The following is a 26,779-nucleotide window of genomic DNA, read 5'->3' as shown; positions in this document are numbered from 1 at the left end:
CACCTATTGTTAGATGGGTAAAAAAAAGCAGACATTGAATATTCTTTTGAGCATGGTGAAGTTATTAATTACACTTTGGATGGTGTATCAATACCCATAATCACTACAAAGATACAGGCGTCCTTGTCACGCCCTGACCTCAGAGAGACTTTTTTATTCTCTATCTGGTTAGGTCAGGGTGTGACTTGGGTGGGCAAATCTATGTGTTCTATTTCTTTTTTGGCCGGGTATGGTTCCCAATCAGAGGCAGCTGTCTATCGTTGTCTCTGATTGGGGATCATACTTAGGCAGCCTGTTTTCCACCTGAGTTTGTGGGATCTTGTTTTTGTATAGTTACTGTGTAGCCTGTAGAAGGTTACGGTTGTTTATATATATATTTTTGTTGGTGTTCATCAATAAAGAAGATGTACGCTTACAACGCTGCACCTTGGTCTCATTCATCTCTAAACGACGGACGTAACAGAAGATCCCACCACAAACAGACCAAGCAGCGTGGCCAGGAGGAGCAGACATCCTGGACATGGGAGGAGATCCTGGACGGGAAGGGATCCTGGACATGGGAGGAGATCCTGGCTGGAAAGGATCGCCTTCCATGGGAGTAGATGGAGGCAGCGAAGGAGCAACAGCGACGACGCCGAGGTTCGCGGCCACAAAGACAGCCCAAAGGACAGCCCAAATTTTTTGGGGGGGGACACGGGGTGGTCACACGGGGTGGTCGGCGGTGCCGAGGTGGGAACCAGAGACAACCTGGGAGGAGATAGAGAGGTGGTCGGTCAACCCAGGGAGAGTGCCAGAGCCCGTCTGGGATTCAATAGAACAGTGCGAGGAGGGATACAGGAGAATGGAGTTGGCGAGGAGTATGCGGCAACCTAGGCGTTTGGAGGAGCGTATCACCAGTCCGGTGCAATCTGTGCCGGTCCCACCCATCAGGCCTCCAGTGCGCCTCCCCAGTCCGGTACGTCCTGTGTCTCCTCCTCGTACTCGCCCTGAAGTACGTGTCCACAGTCCGGTACGTCCTGTGCCTGCTCCCCGCACTCGCCCTGATGTACGCCTCCACAGCCCAGTACGTCCTGTGCCTCCTCCCCGCACTCGCCCTGAGATGCGTGTCACCAGCCCGGTGCCACCTGTACCGGCCCCACGCATCAGGCCTCCAGTGCGCCTCCCCAGTCCAGTACGTCCTGTGCCTGCTCCTCGAGCTCGTCCTGAGGTGCGTGTCACCAGCCCGGTACCACCAGTGCCGGCCCCACGCACCAAGCTTCCGGCGACAGTTCCCAGTCCAGTGATGATCCATGGCACGAAGCCTCCAGTGATGATCCATGGCCCGGAGCCTCCAGTGAGGATCCATGGCCCAGAGCCTCCAGTGATGATCCATGGCCCGAAGCCTCCAGTGATGATCCATTGCACGAAGGCTGCATTGATGATCCATGGCCCGGAGCCTGCAGTGATGATCCATGGCCCGGAGCCTCCAGTGATGATCCATGGCTCGGAGCCTCCAGTAATGATCCAAGGTCCGGAGTCTCCAGCAAGGGTCCACAGTCCAGAGTCTCCGGCGACGGTCCCCATTCAGGAGCCTCCGGCGAGGGTTCCAAGGCCGGAGCCTCCGGCGACGATCGGTGGTTCAGTTCCTCCAGCAGTGATCTACGGTCCGGAGTCTGCGAGGACGATCTACGGTTCGGAGTCCGCGACAACAATCTACGGTCCGGAGTCCTCGGCGACGATCCCCGCACCAGAGGCGCCACCAAAGCGGGGGGAGCCTCAAGCGGAGCGGGGTCTGCGTCCCGCACCAGAGGCGCCACCGAAGTGGGGGGAGCCTCAAGCGGAGCGGGGTCTGCGTCCCGCACCGGAGCCTCCCCCAAGATGAGATGCCCACCCGGACCCTCCCCTATAGGGTCAGGTTGGCGGCCCTGAGTCTGCACCTTTGGGGGGGAGTACTGTCACGCCCTGACCTTAGAGAGCCTTTTTTATTCTCTATCTGGTTAGGTCAGGGTGTGACTTGGGTGGGCAAATCTATGTGTTCTATTTCTTTTTTGGCCGGGTATGGTTCCCAATCAGAGGCAGCTGTCTATCGTTGTCTCTGATTGGGGATCATACTTAGGCAGCCTGTTTTCCATCTGAGTTTGTGGGATCTTGTTTTTGTATAGTTACTGTGTAGCCTGTAGAACGTTACGTTCGTTTAAATTTTGTTGTTCATCAATAAAGAAGATGTACGCTTACCACGCTGCACCTTGGTCTCATTCATCTCTAAACGACGGACATAACAGTCCTTCCTAACAGTTACCAGAGAGGATGGAAAAAACAGTTACGGAGTTTAATGGCTGTGAGAGGAGAAAACTGAGGATGGATCAACAACATTGTAGTTACTCCACAATACTAACATAATTGACAGAGTGAAAAGAAGGTAGGCTGTTCAGAATACAAATATTCCAAAACGTGCATCCTGTTTGCAACATGGCACTAAAGTAATATGGAAAAAAATGTGGCAAAGCAATTCACTTTTTGTGCTGAATACAAAGTGTTATGTTTGGTGCAAATCCTATACAACACATAACTGAGTACCACTGAGTACCATCATATTTTCAAGCATAGTGGTGGCTGCACATTATATTGGAATGCTTTTAATCATTAAGGACTGGGGAGTTTTTCAGGATAAAAAAGAAACAGAATGTAGCTAAGCACTGGAAAAATCCGAGGGGAAAACCTGGTTCAGTTTGCCTTCCACCAGACACTGGGAGATGAATTCACCTTTCAGACGGACAATAACCTAAAATACAATGGCAAAACTACACTGGAGTTGCTTACCAATAATGCGCTGCCCAATTGGCAAGTGTCTTCACTGACATTTTTAACCTGTCCCTGACTGATTCTGTAATACCAACATGTTTCAAGCAGACCACCATAGTCCCTGTGCCCAAGAATACTAAGGTAACCTGCCAAAATGACTACCGATCCGTAGCATTCATGTCTGTAGCCATGAAGTGCTTTGAAAGGCTGGTCATGGCTCATATCAACACCATTATCCCAGAAACCCTATACCCACTCAAATTTGCATACCGCCCCAACAGATCCACAGATGATGCAATCTATATTGCTCTCAACACTGTCCTTTCCCACCTGGACAAAAGGAACACCTATGTGAGAATGCTATTCATTGACTACAGCTCAACGTTCAACACCATAGTGCCCTCAAAGCTCATCACTAAGCTAAGGACCCTGAGACTAAACACCTCCCTCTGCAAATGGATCCTGGACTTCCTGACGGGCCGCCCCCAGGTGATAAAGGTAGGGAACAACACATCCGCCACGCTGATCCTCAACATGGAGGCCCCTCAGGGGTGCGTGCTCAGTCCCCTCCTGTACTCCCTGTTCACTCATGATTGTACGGCCAGGCACAACTCCAATACCATCATCAAGTTTTTCGATGACACAACAGTGGTACCTGATCACCGACAACGATGAGACAGCCTATAGGGAGGAGGTCAGAGACCTGGTTGTGTAGTGCCAGGACAACAATCTCTCCCTCAACGTGATCAAGACAAAAGAGATGATTGTGGACTACAGGAAAAGGACCGAGCACGCCCCCATTCTCATCGACAGGGCTGTAGTGGAACAGGTCGAGAGCTTCAAGTTCCTTGGTGTCCACATCACCAACAAACTATCATGGTCCAAACACACTAAGACAGTCGTGAAGAGGGCACGACAAAGCCTATTCCCCCTCAGGAGACTGAAAAGATTTGGCATGGGTCCTCAGATCCTCAAAAGGTTCTACAGCTGCACCATCGAGAGCATCCTGACTGGTTGCATCACTGCCTGGTATGGCAACTGCTCTGCCTCCGACAGCAAGGCACTACAGAGGGTAGTGCGTATGGCCCAGTACATCACTGGGGCCAAGCTTCCTGCTATCCAGGACCTCTATATCAGGTGATGTCAGAAGAAGGCCCAAAAAATTGTCAAATACTCCAGCCACCCTAGTCATAGACTGTTCTCTCTGCTACCGCACGGCAAGCGGTACCGGAGCGCCAAGTCGAGGTCCAAAAGGCTTCTTAACAGCTTCTACCCCCAAGCCATAAGACTCCTGAACAGCTAACCAAAGGGCTACCCAGACCCCTCTTTTACACTGCTGCTACTCTCTGTTTATAATCTATGCATAGTCACTTTAACTCTACCTACATGTACATATTACCTCGACGAACCGGTGCCCCTGCACATTGACTCTGTACTGGTACCCCCTGTATATAGCCTCGCTTGTACCGGTACCCCCTGTATATAGCCTCGCTTGTACCGGTACCCCCTGTATATAGCCTCGCTTGTACCGGTACCCCCTGTATATAGCCTCGCTTGTTATTTTACTGCTGCTGTTTAATTATTTGTTGCTTTTATTTTCTATTTGAAATGTTTTACTTATCTATTTTTACTTAACACTTATTTTTTATTTATTTATTAACTTCTTAAAGCATTGTTGGTTAAGGGCTTTTAAGTAAGCATTTCACTGTAAGGTCTTCACCTGTTGTATTCGGCGCAGTTGACAAATAAAATTTGATTCGAATATTCCTGAGTGGCCGAGTTACAGTTTTGAATTAAATCTGCTTGAAAATCTATGGCAAGACCTTATAATGGTTGTCTAGCGATGATCAACAAACAATTTGACAGAGCTTGAAGACTTTTTATAGGAATAATATTGCACAATTGGCCAAATATTGCACAATCCAGGTGTGGAAAACCTTTAGAGATTTACCCAGAAAGACTCACAGCTGTAATCGCTGCCTGAAGTGATTCTAATATGTATTTACTCAAGGGGTTGAATACTTATCTAATCAAGATATTTGTGTTTTCATTTTCATCCAAACACACGGACTTGGATTAGATATTTCAAAGGTATTTCATCCAGGGGCAAACCGAACAAATGGCCATCAATCTAATGATCTCATACACTCGATCAAACAGTCTTCACTGCACACGATTATAAATCTAATAAAGTAATACACTCATTCAAACAGGGGTCACTGCACGCACACACGCACACTCACACAGGCAACGTCAGACTATATACACCATTCTAACGGTCATGGTGCGTTATGAGCACAAACAAAAAACTATTATTGACTGCAAAGAGATCTGAGATTGAGTCCTTATCAGTCTGCCCTCCATATTCGTTACAACAGATGTCAGTTCAATGTCTAGTTTGGATTTACATTTGGTTGAGTTGTCAACTAACATGAATTCAACGTGAAATCAACCAAACATGTCACTCTGTCATTGGATTTAGGTTAAAAATACGAAATGCCCTTACTTGTGTTGAAACAACGATAATTCAACCAGTTTTCGCCAAGTGGGAACGTTCTTCGTAGCCTAGTAGTCGAACACTTTCCATAATCTACATACAGTAGTTTAGAGAGTCTAACAGCTAGGCAGGCCTATGACGAAAGGGAAATTCAGAATGGGGGGAACCAAAGTTATGTGCGTAATGGCAACTATTAAGGACCTTATCCATTATGTTTAACTAATATTAGTATTTCCCCTAACGGCAACTCTCCTTACGACTACGGGGCAGTCTAGAAGACTATGTGAGCACACCCAATGAACGAATTATCTTGGTGTCCTGGAGAACGGGGGCTATGCATATGTGTCCATGTCGAGCTGCTCTCCAAATTCGCTACAACACCGCTATTTTGCAGCCCATTATAAACCTATAGCGGCCCACTAGATAGAGTACCCTAACCTGTAGGCTAATAGTACATTAAAGTGGACAAGTGAAAGTAAATTTTAGGCTTATCCAACGGCTGCGGGTGGAATGAAACAGGGATTTTACACAACCATGTCTATGGGAGGAGAGGTAACTCAATGACCATTCATGTATGTGCAAAGCAGCTAATTTAGGCGCTGTTTCAATAGATTAAAGGATGGATTCTCAATTTCTTGAAATAATATTGAATAATATATCTAAATATAGGCCTGGATCAATAATGATCAATAATAGTAGCCTATATATAAATAAATAATCACTGATCTGACATTACTTATTTGGTATGGTAGCCTAGCATAAAATCTCCTGTCATCTATCGGGGATGTCTTCAAGGATGGGAGTAATGGATGCGTAAATTATCCCAAAACAGGGGCATCGTCTCCGTTATAGGCTATGCATGCGTCTCAGCTATACCGCTAATTTAGGCTACCTAATTTAGACTACCATTAATTCACCTTATAGAGGCTAGTGGCTAGACCTGTTAGATTACAATAATTAACCGTAAAATGTCTGTCTCAGACGGGGCTTTACCCAAACCCCTGCCTCGTGGCTATGCAAGGTCCATGGCAGGGGTTTGGGGGCAGCCCTTGAGCCCGACAGGGACGCGCATCCTCCACGTAATATGTCACTTGTATTCACAAAACAAGCCTAGGCCTATGCTACTTCATTGGAAGTGTACATAAAACACCGTGCCATTACGCACAGATTTGTAAATGAACCTTAAATTTCGACATAGTAACAGCTAGGCCCGCAGCCTCTAAATATATACAAGGTGTTGAGGATAACATTGCAGCGGATTCGAAGGGCACTATGACAGGGACTACCTGTCACACACATCATACAAATCCTTCTGAAAAGACCCAATCTGTGGCACAACCTTTTCCAGTTCCTATTACTTATATTATGGTTATGTCGCTAAAAGAGTAACGATTTCCTTTTTACTAAAAACCAATTCTAAAGTAGTTTCACCAGGTCATCCAACTCGGGCATTTTAAATTGCACAGCAGAGCCAGGGAAGCATGCAATTAACCAAACCCTTAAATTTAACTGCGACTTTGTTCTCGAAATCTTGACGTTTAATTTCAACTTTATTCCCGATATAATGGTACTTAAGAGAAAATTCACGTAAAAGTTCTGTGCATTGAGGCAATAATATTTAATGATGGCTATTCTGTGGTTTTACCATGCGAGACCAACTGGGTTTGAACATGTAATCTGCACAATGCATCATTTGTTAGCTTGCTGAGCTAAAGCCTATATAAGCATTACATTGGGGAGATAAAAACCATAAATCAGGGTTATTACACTTTTAATCTACTAGGTCCAGAGCCAGCTGGTTTTCGGTTGTACCGGATTAATTGCACCTACCTGGTGTCCCATTTCTAAATCAGTACCCGATTAGAGGCGAACGAAGGAAAAAAATGCCGTGGAACTGGCTACGAGGTCCAGAGTTGAGTTTGAGGGGCCTATGTGTATGCAAATATATCTTAAAAAAAAAAAAAAGAGGGCCCAACGCATTTGGGTTTGACATTCAGGTTTTTGTTGATATTAAGGGAACCTGGTCCATGATTATGGTCATTCTACCTAACCCTTGAAAATGACCATGGGTGTTTTTTCCCCATAGACTGTCACCCCCCCAGAAACAACACAGCCCCTACCCCTTGATGGTTCATGTAATGCCCCACAATTTTTGTAATGGGATCCTAAACAGAATATACACCAAGTATATCAAACATTAGGAACACCTTCCTAATATTGACAACAACAAGAGGCAGGATATCTTTAAAACATTTATTTGAAATAAATTCCTTTCCTTTTGCATAAGTGCAAAATGCACTCAAAAACAGCCACCTGAGGGAAGTCTACATCTTTAAATAAAAAAACAAGCAAAGTGTACATTTTTCGTACAAAATTCTTTTAAAAAATTGCAGTTTGTGTATAATATATATTCATATTTTCCAAACTTTAAAATAAACTCAGAAAATAAACACAATCCACCAAATTAAAAACATTTTCCCTAGAATTTAAAGCTGAGAACTTTAGACCCTGTTTTCATTTCTGTATCCGGCATAAATATACATATGTCTCTCTAATATATATATATATATATATTCTCTGTGCTAGTGTTTGACCAGACAATCAAAACCTATTGCAAAGTAGTAAAGTCCTACTTTAAAACATGTGGGGAGAAACAAAGTTCCTTTCATTTCAACATTTGAAAGAAAGGTTATGCAAAAGTCTTACATCAACTTTTACATCATGTGACATTGTAACAGAAGTAATTGGAATCCCTGGTTTTATGAGAGTTCACTTTTTCCCAAATTGTGTCAATTTGTGTTCCAAAAAACAAATACAGAAATCCAGTTTTGCTTATGACCAGAACACATTTCCCTGACTTTAGAACTGAGCGCTGTGGCGGTCGGAGACGCTCAGCGCCGGTATGGATGGAAGCCCGTTACGTTGTGATTCTGTCCTCGAGCAAAAGCGGCTGCTGTAGGCTGGGGGCCCGCCGCCGGTTGTGCTGTTGGTGCCCCGTATGAAGCGGTCTGCTGGCTGGGATCTGCGAAAGTATGGCCAAACCCACTCAGGTCCTGACCATAACCTGTGAGGGTGGGTGGAGAATAGGGAAGAGGGGTTCATTATCACAATCAGAAATGGTGCTCATAAACAAACAGATTCCAACCAGCTAGGTGAAAGTCCCTTATTTTACCCAAAATAAACACAGCATTGATCATGGTTTCAGGGCTTTTTAATGTTCATGTTAAATATTGTCTTCCTTCCTTCATGAGCCTCCATGAACCAAAATTCTGAGTTTGGTTAGCCAGTTAAGAATGAGTGCTTCCAGTGTAAATCAATCGGTCTATTATTTTGAGGATTCAAAAGATGTAATCTGAACTGTTATGAGAGGAATCAACAAAAGGAAAACAGTATAAATGCTTAACAGGTTTTTATTTTTTAAATAGACACGATGGCTCCATCTCCCTGCAATCCACTGTAGCAGGAGAAGCAGAGAACTGCATAGACATTCAGTTCAGGCTGATAAGTTACAACTCATGTCAGACACTACAGAGTAATGAAAAAAGAAAAGAAATGAAACAGAAAATGGTAGAAGAACACAAGCAAACTTTCCCACAAGGTGCTCAAAGCGCTACAAGGCTGGAAGAAACATGTGGAAGAGCAGACCTAACATGACCAGAGAAATCAAATAGATATCGGACATTCATTCACCAGCCACAAGTGTTTGTTTCTTCATACAAACTTTCCTCTGATTATCATCTTTGATCTGTCAAAAGGAGACGATGGCATATGGGAAAAAAACAAGTTAATTGACTGCTAACACTTTCAACAACAGAGAGCAAAATAAAAACGTTAATTATAGTATACCATGAACACATTTTGCCAATTAAATCTTCTTTTTTACCAGAAAAGTAAGGCAGAGAGAGAGGACAAACAAATCTGAGGACACAGGTGTTGTTGGTATAATAAACTACAGCTACGATAGGAAATGAGACGTATTAACATTCAACAGGCATGGAACCCTGTTAATTGATTTATTATTAATATCGTGAGATATGTTCACGCAATAAGATCTCAATCTCAAATCATTGAATACCGTAGCTGTATTTTAGTTTACTCTAGAAGTATGTACTTTGTATGCACAAACATACAAAAGCACATACAGGGGAAAGGGACGCAAAAAAAAGTAGCAGCTATACGACTTTATACTGAACTGTACTTTTGGTGGTTGGAAAAGACAATGCTCACACCTACCTGCACTACTTCCTCCCTGCACATCCTGACCATTACTGTGAGAAGGACGCGTTGGTCCGTAGGAAGAGGGCTCCTGAGGGTAGATACTCAGGCCTATCAGGGAGACGAGGAGACTAGGTTGACGCAACCAAGATAGTCTACTTTACTTTAACATTGTCCCCTTCTTAGACCTGCCACTAGGGCTTGGCTTAACACTTAATTATTACACTCCCGCTGACTGCCTGATCTTAAGTCTCCTACCATCACTGCACACATCCATCTGGAATTACAAACACATAGGGTGAATGGGGGTGGGGGGGCTACTTGCTAATGCCCTTTGCCGCCTATGGTTACCTTTCTAAAGTAGGCAGCTAATGCAAACGGGAAAGCGCAGGATGGGTAAGCAAAGCGCGAAACACTGAACAAGATGGGAATCTCAACTGACAGTCACAGGGATGTATTCAACTGATGCAGTGCATTCGGAAAGTATTCAGACCTCTTGACTTTTCCACATTGTTATGTTACAGCTTTATTCTAATTGTTCCCCCCCCCCCCCCCCCCCCCCCCTCATCTACACACCCATACCCCATAATGACAAAGCAAAATCAGGTTTAGAAATGTTTGCAAATGTATAAAAAAAAAAAAAACTGAAATATCATATTTACATAAGTATTCAGACCCTTTACTCAGTACTTTGTTGAAGCACCTTTGGCAGCGATTACAGTCTTGAGTGTTCTTGGGTATGACGCTACAAGCTTGGCACACCTGCATTTGGGGAGTTTCTCCCATTTCTCTCAGCAGATCCTCTCAAGCTCTGTCAGGTTGGATGGGGAGCATCGCTGCACAGCTATTTTCAGGTCTCTCCAGAGATGTTAGATCTGGTTCAAGTCCGGGCTCTGGCTGGGCCACTCAAGGACAATGAGACTTGGCCCGAAGCCACTCCGGTGTTGTCTTGGCTGTGTGCCTAGGGTCGTTGTCCTGTTGGAAGGTGAACCTTCACCCCAGTCTGAGGTCTTGAGTGCTCTGGAGCAGGTTTTCATCAAGGATCTCTGTACATCTTTCCCTCTATCCAGAGCCTCCCAGTCCCTGCAGCTGAGTGGCGGCTTCTGTCTGGCCACTACCATAAAGGCCTGATTGGTGGAGTGCTGCAGAGATGTTTGTCCTTCTGGAAGGTTCTCCCATCTCCAGAGGAACTCTGGAGCTCTTTGAGTCACCATCGGGATCTTGGTCACCTCCCTGACCAAGGCCCTTCTCTCCCGATTGTTCAGTTTGGCCAGGTGACCAGCTCTAGGAAGAGACGTGGTGGTTCCAAACTTCTTCCATTCAAGAATGATGGAGGCCACTGTGGTCTTGGCGACCTTCAATGCTGCAGAAATGTTTTGGTACAATTCCCCAGATCTGTGTTGACACACAATCCTGTCTCAAGTTCAAGTCTCACAGCAAAGGGTCTGAATACTTATGTAAATAAGGTATTTGTTCTTTATTTTTAATACATTTGCTCAAATTTCCAAAACCTGTTTTGAAACATGTGTGTAGATTGAATAGGAAAAACATTTAATCCATTTTAGAATAAGGCTGTAACACAACAAAATGTGGACAAAGTCAATGGGTTTGAATACTTTCCAAATGCACTGTACTATTTTGAAGAGCTATACACTTATAAGAGCCATTAACAAAACAAGATATCTAGGTCTGTCTCTCCCCACAGATTTTTGTTCACTGACAAATGCCAGACAGAATTAACTATCTAAGCAACATACATTAACCTTTCAAAAAGCAAGGATTTACCAAGGCATTTTGTTTACTAAGGAGGAAGAGACCTTATGCAAGAGCCCCTCAATTGATGACAATGCTGGATTTGTACCCAACATGGTACAATAAGTATAATTGAAGGAATTGAAAAAAATCCTGATACAGTGCCTTCAGTCTTCTCATATAAGCTTTCATATTTGTTTGTGGGGAAAGATTGGTCTGAAACCTATTACTCTCAGGAGAGAAATAATCTACAGGATCCATTGACACCATGGAGCTCATGCCAGGAGAGAAAAGCCAGCCAAGTCAATACCAAAAAGGGAACAGTTGGTCAAACTGCCTGTAACCTTTGCCAGTAAAATACAATATATTCCTTTGTCTATCTGCAGTTTGGTGGATATTCCAACTCCTCTCAAACAAGATTTCTAGGCAGGATGATCTAGTTCATACCTATCATTGGTTACCCATCCACATCATTACACAGCCCTAACTGGAATATTCCAAAAAAGGTGACCCTGAAGAGTCCTGGGTATGGTGGGACTTCTATAGTATCTTCGTGGCCAAGCCGTGGGGGGGGGGGGGGGGGGGGGGGGTATGTATGCAAGCTTGCACATGCATGTGATGTCGTTAAAGCTACATGGTACCAAAGGGGCGAGCTCCTGCTTGTTTTAGGGTTGTAGTAATGAGCTTAGGCTAGGGAGGAGGGGTTGTTTGACCCAATAAAGCATCCAACAAAATGGATCTATCCAGTATAAGCCATAATAACAGCAATGCTGAGGGTGGGGCTAGGGACTGCATGGAGGCTCTACTTACCATACTGGCTGTAAGGGAAGTCTGGCTGTCCCGTGGGTGCTTTGCTGATGTCCTGAGTAGGTGTTGTAGCTGGAACAAACCCTAGCGGCCCTGTTACCGGAGTCGTGGGCGGGGGCGGCACTCCTTGTGGGGCATACTGCTCACCTTGAGGCGTGCCAAAACTGTACCCTAAACCAGTGCCAGATGGAAGAGTAGTTATGTTGTACATTCTGAACTATGAAAGATCACCCGTATGATATATATCCATTTTATTATAATCAAAAGAATCATACAACCTTTGTCAGTCTAGGCAGTAGGGTTGGATGATATTAGAATGTAATCATATACTGGTGGTATTAAAAAATTATATTGTGAAGACGATATTTACGTTCGTGAAGATAAAAATTGAGAACTCTAAAACGTGTTACTGTTGGTGTTACATTATTGTTAGTGCTGCAGACCAGCTATTCATTTCTTCAAGACAAAGCTGGTGTTGAAATTACATTCCTCCGTTTTACCTGACTTAACGATGCCCACATTTGAAACGCGCACTAACATTTGAGTTTTTTGTGGAGGAATTTGTACATATGTGCAAACACTCATCATAAAGCAATGATTTTTATTTTTTACAAAACACACATTTTTGGGGACATAACAATATTGTTTATTGCAATATGAAAACAAAACCATTTACATAAATAGAAACATGCTTTTCTTATGACAACAATACATTGCAGATACTGACCGAACTGAGGTGGTGTGCTGTATCCCTGTTGAGCGTAGGCCTGAGGTGCACCAAACCCCCCCGGCGGGGTCGTTGTGACGAGGAATGCGTTGAACGGTGAGGGGGGCTGGACGGGAGCGCCACGGCCCACAGATAAAGGGGGCCCGTACCCACCTGAGTCAGAGAGAACACAACAGTTACTGAATACGTGATGACAGGTGTCTATTGGTACATTTTCAGTCTTGGATATATCCTGGTTGAAACCCACTGTCAGTAGAGACTGCACATTAGATAACATTTTCACCGCTGGGGTGGTATGATACAAGACTTAAGCAAGGGTGAAGAGTGTTAAGAATAATGATAATTTCCCTCTAGAGACAGATAATGGACTTAGAGTGCCCTCAGGTATCCCAGCTGTCACCGTGATAACACTGGTGCTTAACTGACATTACCCAATTGGTCAATATGGAAAATATAAAGTGCAAGGCAATTGTCTATGACACAATACTTTCTTGATAAGTTAACCATCACAAGACAATAGCTAACTATTTAAAAAAGCTAGTTAGTGCGAGATATCCAAAACAGTCAAGTGATTCGAGGGCAAAACGTACCCATGTGCTGGCCTGTAGACACCCAAACTCCTTCAAAAGAGAAAATAGTTTAGTACTTTGCTGGCACAAAAACAATTCTTCAATATGTAATTTCTTAACTACAGTACATTGATCATTCCTCAAAGTAAAGTTTCAATGTGGACCTAGAAATACAATGTTAATATTATTTTAAAAAGCAATCAGGCATTTTAACAGTTTCCAATACTATATTTCTCCTAGGTATAATAGAATGTCATGTTCCTGGTCTGACAGAACGAGCCGCGTTCTCTGCTCTGGCTGGTCTCCCACTCACCCGGAGGCCCATAACTCTGCTGCCAGCCCTGGGCAGGCTGTGCCGACCAACCATTGGCGGTACTCAGGATGCCTCTGGGTCCCCAATGGTTAGGTTCAAGCTGGCCAGGAGCATTGCTGTCCCGAGGTTCAGCCTTTTTCACTTCCACCTGGACAAAGGACAAGGAGGGCACAATTTGCAAGACCAGTAGTTTATCACCAAAATACCTTCCTTACCCGATCTCACCCATTACTAATATTTCTCTTCAACATATCAGCTTGAGAGGGTTTCAGTTTTACATCTTATCTGGGCCATTACACTTGTGCCTAATGCAGATCAATACTTTAAGGGGAGTTGAGTAACAATATGTTTCTCAGGTACTTCAGTCACAATAAGATATTGCTTAATTGTTGGTTAAATCATTTTGAATAAAGCATAAAATAGCAATTGATTTAAAATTGTGCAAAAATTTCATAAATTTGACAAATCGGCCTGAGAAACATATTCATATTTCCTTTTTTTGTGCCCTTTAACTTTGATAAAAACATCTATCGGAAGGTAAAGACTTACCTTTTCCCAGCTAACGTTTAAAGAATCTCAATTATATTTAACTTGTAGTAGAACTTCAGAGGGAGATGGATGTACAAAGAAATGTATCATATATATCAGAAGAGGTAAAACATGCAGACAATAGAAATGGACAGTCATAAGTCAATTTAAAAATGAATCTTCATACCGTGTCAGATAGAGAAAATTGCAATGGTGCTCAATTGACTAATACCCATCTGATTTGCTCATCTCACACAGAATAGAAGCACTTAGTATTGGACTGGACTAATGTTCAATGGGTTGAAAAGCCAATCATTTTGTATCACACCAGATGGTTTGTGAGGCTACCAGCCCTTATCTGCCCTATAAAATAGTAGTGTCACTTGTTGTAGCCAGCCAGAGATACCAGCAGTTTACCAGAGCGACAAATGGGTTTAAAAACTACATGGCGGGGAAGAGGGGGGGACTAGACAGAAATAGACTAGGCTCTATAGAGGTTGAGTTATTGGGGTCACCTTGCGAAATGAATCTCAATTTTCCCCCTGCTTTAAGGCGGTGCCACTTTCTTTGCCTCGCCTCTTTCTTCTCTGTCGACCTAATTACAAGCACGTTTCCACGAGTGGCCCTCCGTCTATAGCACAGCTACCTGGGTCTTCTCCCGCGGGCATCGTGGCTGGGAGTGATGGATACCATGACTTCAATACACTACCCAACAGCAGAACTGGGATTTTGTCCCACAGTTTGATGTGCTCCACTTTCTAATTTTGTAACTTATATCCCCTACCTCCCTCAAGTCTAAGCCAAAGGTAATGTCAACTCAAGATCAAGCCAAGCCCCGATTCCTTCTGGAAATCAGGACAGTCAAGGAGTCGGTAAGAGGATAGCATAATGTAGGTAGGGTCCCATACATCAATTATGAACAGACATGGGTTGAGCTCAACTATGAAAAATGGGTACATAAGTCACTGTCCATTTAAATGTTCTCTTTCAATCAAAGACAAATGTTGTGTCCTCATATGGGGGGGGGGGGGGGGGGGGGGGGGGGTAATCACACTATTGAATGCAAATTTTCCAAACTAATTTTGTCAAGATAATGAATGCTATAGGAGAGGATGTCTCAGAAGTAGTTATGCTAATTGTTTATGATAAAACGACAAATCATTCATGACAGAATATAAAAACTACTGGTATCACAGAACTGTGGCTTCAGGCACCCACTTAGCTAAGAACTTGCCGCTGGAAGGAAGTAGTGAATGATAGGGGCAAGCAAAATCAACTGTAATTCAAAGACGGTGTGAATAGATAGCCCTAGAAAAAGACCCACCCATTTTGGTTCTCAGATGTGATCGACACAGTATGGAGATTCTTAAACTGAGGTCACTTAATTTAGGATCTTTAGGAAATATATCAAATAACACAAAAAGTAAGTGACCTGCCAACAAAATAATCAAAAAATAAAAAAAGAACTGAACAAGACCAATCCTTTAGGTGATTTCTCTGTGGTAAAATAAAGAATTTTAGGCTAAACTCTTATCTCCCATTATATGCTCCAAAACTGGCCACTCCCTTGAATCTCCAAAGCCAGGGCAAGTATTGTTTGAAGTGAGATATCGAATACCTTTTACAACCTAAAGGAGAGGTCAAAATAAACAAAGCCTTGGGCGACTACAGAAGTTGTCACTAATATTTCAGGAGGGGTGACCGAGTATTCTTTACAACAAGTACAAGGTCAACCAGGCCATTGAAATGTTACGTGATCCAGAAAACAATTGTGACCTGATCTTTTAGGAAAATCTTCAGCCATGTCATTAAAATGAAGTTTATAAGAGCTATAGGCCTTCAACCTCATTGGTGGCCCCTGAAAATAAGAGCTGTAACTCAAAGTTAACAGCAGCAAACGATGCATCCCGTCGCCCAAGCCTCAGTTTGATCTTGAGGGTAAAATAAAACTACAACTACACACTTTTTTGCCCATGATGTCGTGAAAATGCATGTTGACAGCCTGGTCCACTGATTGTTCGGCCTCGAAAGTAATAAATCCAAAACCTAGCCAACGACCAAGAGTGAATCAAGGTAGCAGGGTGTTGTGACAACACAAGATGAAGAACAGTATTGGGCTCAGCAAGACAAGGATCCATCAAGACTGAGCTGGAGGCTCCTGGGGTTCAGATGATGTCACTGACTTGCAGCGATACACAAGCTGAAGTTTGAGGGCTGAGGCACTTGTATCATCCAAGATAAACTTTGCACCAATCCTTTCCATGATCAACTAAGGTTTCAGTTGGGGTTTTTTAACTTCTAGCATAGCAAAGTCTCCTTGTTCTGTATTATATAGGGGTTTGAAAATGTAATGTAATATATAAAATTGTAATACAGTTATATCCAGTGCAGTCAGTTGAACTACTGAGGAATATAAAAACTATATAGATTTCATGACACACTTTAGTGGTTTCAGAGCATTCATGTATGTATTGGGTGCCAATTGGCCCAGCGGTATTGATGTTACTTCATTTCATCCAAACCCCAACTTGATCTGCCCCTTGGTATATTGCTGTGCAGCACAAACTGGCAGCATCCATCGTTAATGCATAACAAAAAAAAAAAAAAATGGAGAAACAGAAACTGTACAATGTCTAAAGCTTTTTCAAGTTTTCCCAAATGTGGATTTATGTTTAGAGTCAGCCAGGATAAGCCTAAATGGAAAATTACAATATTGCTTACAACAGCAACACAAAGATATAGGCCATTTTGTCTTCCGAAATGTGTAAGTAATAACTAATGATGCTGTCAAGAGTTTGCATGGGGGATAAACAAAGTTCCCGTCAAACATGGTGAAAAACCCAATGGTGTAAGTATTCAACTCTTACTGTACAAAATAAAAACCCTGAAATGAATGCTTTGATAAGGTGATTGACTGTGAAGCCTCTCATAGCTTTCCATTGAACTGCATAGAGCCTGTGTTATTCTAACAAATAAAATCTAAACTTTTATTGGTGGCGTACACAGTTTTGCAGATGTTATCGCAGGTGCAGCGAAATGCTTGTTTCTAGCACCAACAATATCAAGCAAAAACACCATTCATCCCAATGACTACAGTCCCTGCATGATACTAAAAGTTACTCTAGCTGAACCTATGAATATACAGCACTGTAATTGAATCCTTCATTTAATTGTACATTTAGAACCCCAACATTGGCAAATGTCCTGGTTCTGATAAAGTCTTGTGATTTTTTTGTGGTGATAAAAACTTTCCACAGTACTTCAGTTATGCAGCAGCAATAGCCCACTACAGTGAACCAGTTTCATTTTGATAAACTCATACCAGTGGCAGAATTGGGTTGTGAGAAAATCTCCACTCTGGGACCTAACCTGATTCCAATTAAACGTCCTTTGAGACAACCGAGATGTTGAAACCGCTAATATTATTTCAAGCTGTCCCAAGCCGCCTGATCTACAACTATAAATATCATCCATCGATGACCTGTCCTTAATCTAGATTCAAAACTTAGTTCAAGCATTTGCAAACAAACATACCTAGACAATCTACCCCAAAAAAGGTGTCAAAAACCCAGTCGTGCTCAGCGCAAAAAAAAACTCAAGTTCATAACCATGATGAATCTAAACTTTGTATACACCCCAAATTGACAGCCTGAACATTCCATTTTTGGTTCAAACATCTGGCCTGTACCTCTGTGATACCACTCAGTACACAATAACCTAAAGGAGAAAAGACAAATCTTAAGAGACACCGTTAATCACATTCAAACCATTCACAAGGAAAAGGACAGGAAAATTAAAATAGGAAGGGCTTATACTTACAAAAATACTTAACTTTCTACATACGGGAAAACACTTAATATATATTTTTTAAATCAGAAGTCTAAATTAAACAAAAGAAAACTTAGCTTAATACTGAATGTTTAAAAGTATTTTAGTAAAAGAAAAGTCTGGATATTATGCTTGATTATGTTAATGTCATTGCTGTGCAACATCGTGTAAATTCAGATAACAAACTATTCTGCTTGTCTCCCCAAAGAGATCAATGAGTACTGAAGTAGAAGAGAGGTAATAAATGACAGGAGTCATTGACTGCTGCATCATTGCTATGTGGGACAAACGCAGAAGAAACAGCTCTGAGCAAACTACCCAACCTAATGTAACCTACATCTAAGCTAAACAGTTCTGAGCTAACTGACCAGACTAATCTATATCTACCCATGCTGGTCTTGTCATTCTAGGGGTGCGTTTACAGCCCAATTCTTATTAAATATTTTACTAATTGGTCTTTTGACCAATCAGATCAGCTCTGAAAATGAGCTGATGTGAAAAGATCTGATGTGATTGGTCAAAAGACTAATTAGTGGAAAGAATATCAGAACTGGGCTGCCAGTGTAAACGCAGCCTAACTATCAATTAATTTAAGATGAAACTCCTTACTTTGTTCTTAAAAACAATTTCAAATGTCAACCGACTCTGGAAAAATGGAGAAAAAAAAGTGAACTGTATCTGCATAATTTAGGGCCATAGGAATTCCTTTCACCAGTTTCTTCAGGGTTTCCCTCTCAAAATCGCACTAATAGAAAAAACTAAACTGGATGTTATAAGTCCACAACCATGCTTAAACCACATCAGGAGACCACTTTTGAGTACTGGGAAAATTTTGAGAAATGTCTTACCCTTAAATTCCAGTGAGCACCTAGTTAGAGGCTGTTTAGTGATGTTTTTGTAGCACATGTGATGGTAGTTTGCAAAACAAATATCCACTGGATTGATGCAAATAATCATGACATCATTCTGCCAGGTAAGCATAGGCTACCATGTAGTTAACATTTATTTGGAGAAGGTTTTTGGGAAAGCCTTTCCATTTATCAGAAGATTTTTCATTAGCATCATCGCTAACCGCGACACAAAATGGTAGCTGCGCGCACTGCACACATGGGGAATTCTCATTGACTCTTCAGAAAGTTGCAGGAAATACCAATCACTGATGCATTCTGTTCATGTCTTGTGATAAACTTGGGCTAATTAACACATTTTCTAAACATTTAGTTGATTCGCTAGCAAACAAAGTTATATTGTTCAATTCCAATTTATTGTCTGGATTGAGTCCATGTTTTCCATATTGCAGATTTTATAGGGCCCTAATAAAAAAAAAGAATAATCTAGCACTATGCTGGTGAAGTTCTGCCATTTCAGCATTTAACTCAAAGCACTCAAAAAAGACAAATGTTAACTTTTGTCAAATGGTCAAAGGTTTAAATAAGACAATCCATTTCATGCAGCCTGAATAATACCACAAAAAAATATCAAGATACTGTACTCAAGTATAGTCGTCATGATAAAGCCAATTTATTTCAAACTACATGTAATACTATGCATCAAAAGCTGATCCGGTCACACAAAGTCAAGATGTTTGAAATTCATGCGAACTTTCTCACCATGTAAATAGGACTGCACGGGGAAAGCTTTCAGTATTTAAAAGGTGGCATCCATTACAACGCCTGTGAATGAATGACGAACAAGACGTTCCACCAGAAGACACAGGTGGGTCTAGCTATAATTGAGCATGGGGGAAAGTGGATTGAATGCGGCTTATTCTCTTTGGGTCAGAATAGTTTGTCATGAGATTTAGAGATGGGAGGTACGGAAGAAAAAAACGGGTTCAGCTTTTACCTCGGGGCCTCTGTTTCTCCGCGTCATAGATCATTACCACCTCTGTGACCTTGGATTCAACAAAGGAGAACATGGGCTGCATTAAGATACAGGGAAAAATATGCTAGTATTGCCATTGCATGCATCTCTCAGTTGGAAAACTAACACATTCTATCAATATCCTCTCCTCATATTGATGGCATTCTAACAGAAAATACTACTTTTCCTGTAGTCTTCCAATAAGCAGTTCCTATATTGGATCCTGTGCAAAACATTTAAAACTGTTTTAGGTATTTTTTTAATATAAAAGCTATACAATACAGTATAGACATTTTAACAGGACTCACCACTCCAAATCTATTGAAATAGTCCCGGAGTTCAGGTTCACCGCAGTTATGGGGGATTCCGCCGACAAATATCTTCTTTGATTTATTGCCGTCAGCTTTGCTGCCCTTCTGAAACAAAGAATGGGATCTCAAAGCCAGATCAAGAATCTGTACAGGTGCATCAAATCCAGGACCGAAAGACTGAAAAACAGCTTCTATGTCCAGGCCATCAGACTGTTGAACAGCCATCACACCATCCCCTGTAGTAAGAGAGTAGTACTCATGTAGTAAGTAAAAGACAAAGATAGACTCGCTCGCACGCACACTCACAGCCAACGCTGCTGTCCCATGTATATGAAGACAAACACTGGACTGTTTCTTTCACACCGTGTATTATTCACATAGCTCATTCTAATACATCTACTACTGTACGTTCCATTTTTGTTAAACTGTTTATATACTCAAATCTTGACACGGCTCACTAATATCTTCTGCTTTACATGTCATTCTCAGTATATATTTTAGGTGGCATTTGGATTACTGAGTGTTATTTGGGTTGTTATCTGGATTAGTTCTAACATTTGTGATTTGTTTTAGTTTTTCATTATTATTTGTGTACTTGTTAAGACATTTTTTCCTGCATTTTAGGTGCTAGTAACAAGCATTTTACTGTACCCTCTACAACACCTGCTTAACTGTGTACGCAGCCAATAAACTTGTATTTGAATCCCACTGAAGACAATTCACCTTCATCTAGTCAGACAGAGGAGAAGAAATTAGGTTCTCTCATTCTGCCCTGGGGTATAATTCTTCACGTCACATCAATGCGAACACTAGTCCCAAAAGATCAGGGCACACTAGTGCCTTCACTTCAGAGTTACTGAGACAAGCCATTTCAGGATCTCTGCGTAATTTTTTTTATATACTAAATCACTTAAGTCTAACAATTAAATTTTGGGCTCATTAGTAGAAGTCATGTTCACAGCAATAAGCCTCAGTGTGACAGATGAGATTTCTAGAGGGAGATAGGACCCCAGTTTATCAAAGGACCAAAAGGATACAATTTAATCCATTCTACCAAGGCTTGGTGCCCTATTTCTGTAGAGGACACATGTAGCCCCAACTAATTAAAATACGCTCCTTACCCAGCCGTCCTTCGTTCGCACTTTTTCAGGTTGCATTCCTCTGGGAGTACATGGCTTGGGATCAATCTGAAGGCAAGGAATGAAATTGTACATCTCACCCTTCAGTGAAAAATCCCCTTCAAATGTTCCCTCCAATTTATCTGGTGAATTTGCCCACTCAATAAGGCCACATACAAATTAAATAAATGACGTGTTATACAATTCACATTATGATAAGTCAAAGTTTAACTGCAAGAGAATGACCTTCAATATGGCAAAATTGACCTGTTCATATTGCTGCATAGAGCAACTTGTAGCAAACCAAGCATGTCATGTCCAGCCCACTGCAGTTACATGTTAGTTCAACTAATAGGTATCTGAACAGGCAACACTTGTTTGGCAAACAGCCTGCTTTCATGTCCATGAATGTCCTTCAGAGCCAGCCTTACATTTACTGAAGATACCAATGGCAGTTATGAATTCACTACTACTTGCTCTTGCACAGAGTATCATCTACGTGTAATACTTCAGTTAAAAAGTCCACATTCCCATGCAGTGCTTAATTGTTCTAATACTTAAAAAAGGCATAATTGATAAGACACATATTTTACTTTCCTTATTCAAGCTGCAAAGTGCATACTCACATTTCTGCCATCAAGATTATGAGGTTTGGTCTCCAGTACAGTCCGGACACAGTTGGGGTCTTTGAATTTGACAAAACCAAAGCCCCGCGACTGATTTGTGGTTTTGTCCTTCATGATGACACAATCAACTACTTCACCATACTGTGAGAAATAGTTTCTCAAAGTTTCTGATAGAAAAGAGGACATTGACATGAGTGGGACGATCCGTTACAGGATCCTTTAGGGATACATACATAGTGTCCTGACATTATGGGTAATGTGTTTCAAAGTTCACTGAATGCAAAGTATTTAGTATTTCATTAAGATCCCCATTAGCTGTTGCCAAGGCAGCAGCTTCTCTCCCTGGGGTCCAAACAGATAAAACATTACATCAAACAAAACATTGTGCATTCAAAAGCATGACACGCATGCATCTTTGGAGGCAGGGCATGGAGGTTTCAACAAATAATTTTCATAACAATCACATCGAATTCTTATAATTGCTTTTCTTGTCATTGAAAGCCCCAAGGAAATACCAAGGAAGGATGCACAAAAAGACATAGTACTGTGGCTATTGCTCATAACTTCAGAAAACACTGTCAGATTGAAGAGCGTGGTGCAAAGACACACACTGCCCAATCAAGCATGATACAGAGAAGGTCTCTGAACCGTAGCTACAGACAAACTCGCTTAAGACTAGATCTGAGCAACTATGAGAAAAGCCTGCATGTGTACTTTAATTACAATACACACTAACATGTCACCCTTTAGTACTCCAGAACAACATTTTTATGCACACCTTCAAGGACAACAGTATGTGCACTGCAATACGCCTAATATTGACTGGTTGGTAAGTAGACAGCTGACTCACCCTGTGTTGTACTCCAGTCCAAGCCACCCACAAACAGTTTCCTATAAAACGAGAAAAAAAAGCATTCCTTTGACTTTAAGCAAAACCTGAGATGGTCCATCATTCCTGGGACACAAGATCACATTATCAAATGGTTCTGATGCGTTAACATGTGAAAACTGACTGTGCCACTTTATTGTAATGTAACCTCACAATAGATGGTGTTATTTTACTGAGGGTATATTTCTTTAAGCTGCTGATGATGCATATCAACAAACCCTGCTTTCTACTCAAATAAGGGTGACTTGTTTAGCACCGACAACACCTCTGGTCTTGTTTTGAAACCTTTTGCCACGTATACAGGCTAACATAAACCAGGCAAGCGAAGATATTAACTTAAACTAGCTAAATTAGCTAGTTAACCAAAACACATTAATTATCCATGAAACTTGAAAGAGCGTTAGCTAACGTTACAGATTTGACTTTAGTTAATCTTATAAACCAACGTTAGCTATATGCCGCAAGTAAAAAAAATAGGTAAGATACCATTGTCTCAACTATAATTTGATATGGATAATGTTGACGGATCAAACCAATATTACAATGCTCTCAATCTTATGCCCTTAAGTCAGTTCTCTATCAAGTTCAAGAGTAACAGCGCAATATTAGCTATCACCAGCAACTAGCCACAATTGAAAAAGTTTACTAGCTTCTGGTATTTTTTTTAAGCATGTAGTGTTAACCAACGTTATATTCTGTCGACTTCAATCAAACTTGAAATTGGCTACTTTACAAAACGAAGATAGCCAAGTGTCGACTCCTGATGATAACGTTACCGTGCCGTATTGGTACTTCACCACTTTGCTAGCTAGTTAACGTTAGCTGCCAACGCTAGAGAGCCAACTTGTTTCGGTTTATATTTATCTAGTTAACTAACGTTAATTAGATGAATAGTTGAGTATTTCAATTAATTATTCAATGACACCATGTAAACATTACTTTTGATTAGCTATCTAGCTACCTAAACCAATGTCATGCATGTTTCCAAATTATTCTTAACTAGCTAGGCTAAAGTCAACGTTCGCAAACTAGCTAGTTAACGTTAGTTACCAGTAGTTATAAATATAAAAACGCCAACTAGCTAGCTAACGTTAGCTAGCTGAGTAAAAGTGGTGATGCAGGTGATATCTATCACAGTAATTCATTGATTGAAGTTAAACTGCAAAGGAGTATATACTTATATAACTAATCCTCATTAATTAGGTGGAGATCACATCTTACCCAACTTCATCTCCGGCTAAATTGCTGTTCATTTCTAAGGCTAGTGCAGGGAACGGGTGTGCTGTCACTAGTTTATTGCTTCAGTACTGCTCCACTCGAGGAAGGTCACTCCGCTTTTGGTTGGAACTGAATCTGCGCAATGACGACGTTTGCCACACGGGGTCACCTGCCAGGGGGTGAAAAAATTTAATAATATACAGTTGTGGGATATGTAGTTGAAATTCAAGATGTAGTCTCTTCATTTACAAATTAGATCAGAAAACAAAATAATACTGCCACACTGCATTGCTTGTGGATGTACTATATAGTGCTGAGTGATTAGTGCTTTTTGAGGTTGGTTCGGTTTCGGTTCGATTATTACCAAAAAAATGTGGACATTAAATGTATACATTTAAAAAAAACAATTAACGGTAGTGACTGAACATTACTACTTATCACTTACCACAATTTATTCACATTACTTTACTTTAATAAAATATTCGTTTTATAAAGATTACTTTATTATTTAATTCCAAGTCATCATCTCATCTCTCTATAGAGCTGTTGCCTATGCTGTCTGACGAAATCAATATTTTAGTAGTTGTTCAAAGTAAATAAGGCAACTTTTTATGACTGAATTACAACTATCAATCACTTAGATCATATATTTTCAGGTAGAGATACCTCGTGAAACATCTGCTTTCTATCCCTGTCGACCGCGCGTTCTCTCTTCTCTCAGGGTGTATTCATAAATTGCCTCCAATATGTAAATTCAGAGCGTTGTCAGAGTGTCTGTTAGAAATTCAGAGCGTTTTGCTCTTGGAGCGTTCAGAGCGCACACTGAACGGTCTGGCTGAGGAGTAGGGTTGATCCTAGCGTTCTGACCTCACAACGGCAGTCAAGCACCCAAACTAACTGGCTAAAGTTGGCTAGCTTCTTTCAGACACAATTGAGGGAACACCTCACTCTGACCAATTTAATAGCCCTAGCAGAGTTGGTTAGGCTGTTTTCATGTTATCTAGAGCGTTAATGACCGTAACTGTGCTGCTGGCAACAATTTAATTACATCAATTATTCTGCGCTCTGGCACACTAAAACGAGAGTGCCCTGAAATCATAGTAGATAGCCAGAGTGAATTTACAAACGCACCCTCAGTCTCCATGTCTGCTCCAAATGTTCACATTACAGTTCAGCGCACCACACAGACCGGACAAGTAGGCGGACACGTATTGGATTATGGCCATTGTAGTCACGAACCAAGTTTTCAGCGCTAATATTGGCCTGTTGGAAACTACAACTCCATACTACATCGCTTGATCTGATTTATAGCTACAAAAACTGTGCATTGACCTCACAGAAAAAAACCGAACGAAATATAATTCAAATAAGTTAACGAACGTCCGTCAATTAAAAACAGCAGACATTTCAGTTAATCGCTCAGCACTAATGTACAGACAGGCTAGTGGAGGATCATAGTTAAGGATCATATCACCTCCACCTTACCCGACACCCTAGATCCACTACAATTTGCATACCGCCCCAACATATCCACGGATGACGCAATCGAAATCACACTGTACACTGCCCTATCCCATCTGGGCAAGAGGAATACCTACAGTTGAAGTCGGAAGTTTACATACACCTTAGCCAAATACATTTAAACTCCGTTTTTTACAATTCCTGACGTTTGATCATTGTAAAAATTCCCTGTCTTAGGTCAGTTAGGAGCACCACTTTATTTTAAGAATGTGAAATGTCAGAATAATAGAGAGAATGATTTATTTCAGTTTTTTTTTCTTCTTTCATCACAATCCCAGTGGGTCAGAAGTTTACATACACTCAAATAGTATTTGGTAGCATTGCCTTTAAATTGTTTAACTTGGGTCAAATTTTGGGTAGCCTTCCACAAGTATCCCACAATAAGTTGGGTGAATTTTGGCCCATTCCTCCTGACAGAGCTGGTGTAACTGAGTCAGGTTTGTAGGCCTTGCTCACACACGGTTCTGGCCACAAATTGTCTATGGGATTGAAGTCAGGGCTTTGTGATGGCCTTTCCAATACCTTGACTTTGTTGTCCTTAAGCCATTTTGCCACAACTTTGGAAGTATGCTTGGGGTCATTGTCCATTTGGAAGACCCATTTGCGACCAAGCTTTAACTTCCTGACTGATGTTGCTTCAATATATCCACATAATTGTCCTTCCTCATGATGCCATCTATTTTGTGATGTGCACCAGTTCCTCCTGAAGCAAAGCACCCACACAACATGATGTTGCCACCCCCATGCTTCACGGTTGGGATGGTGTTCTTCAGCTTGCAAGCCTCCCCCTTTTTCCTCCAAACATAACAATGGTCATTATGGCCAAACAGTTCTATTTTGGTTTCATCAGACCAGATGACATTTCTTCAAAAAGTACTATCTTTGTCCCCATGTACAGTTGCAAACCGTAGTCTGGCTTTTTTATGGCGGTTTTGGAGCAGTGGCTTCTTCCTTGCTGAGAGGCCTTTCAGGTTATGTCGATGTAGGACTGGTTTTACTGTGGATAGAGATACTTTTGTACCTGTTTCCTCCAGCATCTTCACAAGGTCCTTTGCTGTTGTTCTGGGATTGATTTGCACTTTTCGCACCAAAGTACGTTCATCTCTAGGAAACAGAACGCGTCTCCTTCCTGAGCAGTAAGATGACTGCGTGGTCCCATGGTGTTTATACTTGCGTACTATTGTTTGTACAGATGAACGTGGTATCTTCAGGCGTT

General features: G+C 41.7%; 1 protein-coding gene across 2 annotated transcripts; it reads right to left on the bottom strand.

Annotated features, from left to right (window-relative positions):
• Positions 1-7,521: 7,521 nt before the first annotated feature.
• Positions 7,522-24,178, bottom strand: LOC120054695 (DAZ-associated protein 1-like). Of its 2 annotated transcripts, XM_039002235.1 has the most exons (13): positions 24,046-24,178; positions 22,786-22,826; positions 21,936-22,102; positions 21,313-21,378; positions 20,189-20,296; positions 19,863-19,911; positions 16,153-16,235; positions 13,662-13,809; positions 13,370-13,399; positions 12,780-12,932; positions 12,056-12,223; positions 9,512-9,604; positions 7,522-8,342 (listed from the first exon to the last, which is right to left on the bottom strand). In XM_039002235.1, the coding sequence occupies exons 1-13, from the start codon at positions 24,075-24,077 to the stop codon at positions 8,170-8,172; spliced, it is 1,311 nt and encodes a 436-aa protein (XP_038858163.1). In that variant the 5' UTR covers positions 24,078-24,178; the 3' UTR covers positions 7,522-8,169. The 2 variants fall into 2 exon arrangements, with proteins under 2 accessions (XP_038858163.1, XP_038858164.1); XM_039002236.1 differs by lacking the exon at positions 9,512-9,604 and having other exon boundaries at positions 24,046-24,176.
• Positions 24,179-26,779: the final 2,601 nt, after the last annotated feature.

This window comes from Salvelinus namaycush, chromosome 10 (genome assembly GCF_016432855.1).
Source record: "Salvelinus namaycush isolate Seneca chromosome 10, SaNama_1.0, whole genome shotgun sequence".
Taxonomy (NCBI): domain Eukaryota; kingdom Metazoa; phylum Chordata; class Actinopteri; order Salmoniformes; family Salmonidae; genus Salvelinus; species Salvelinus namaycush.
The sequence above is the reverse complement of the archived record's forward strand: the minus strand, read 5'-3'. Positions and strand labels throughout refer to the sequence as shown.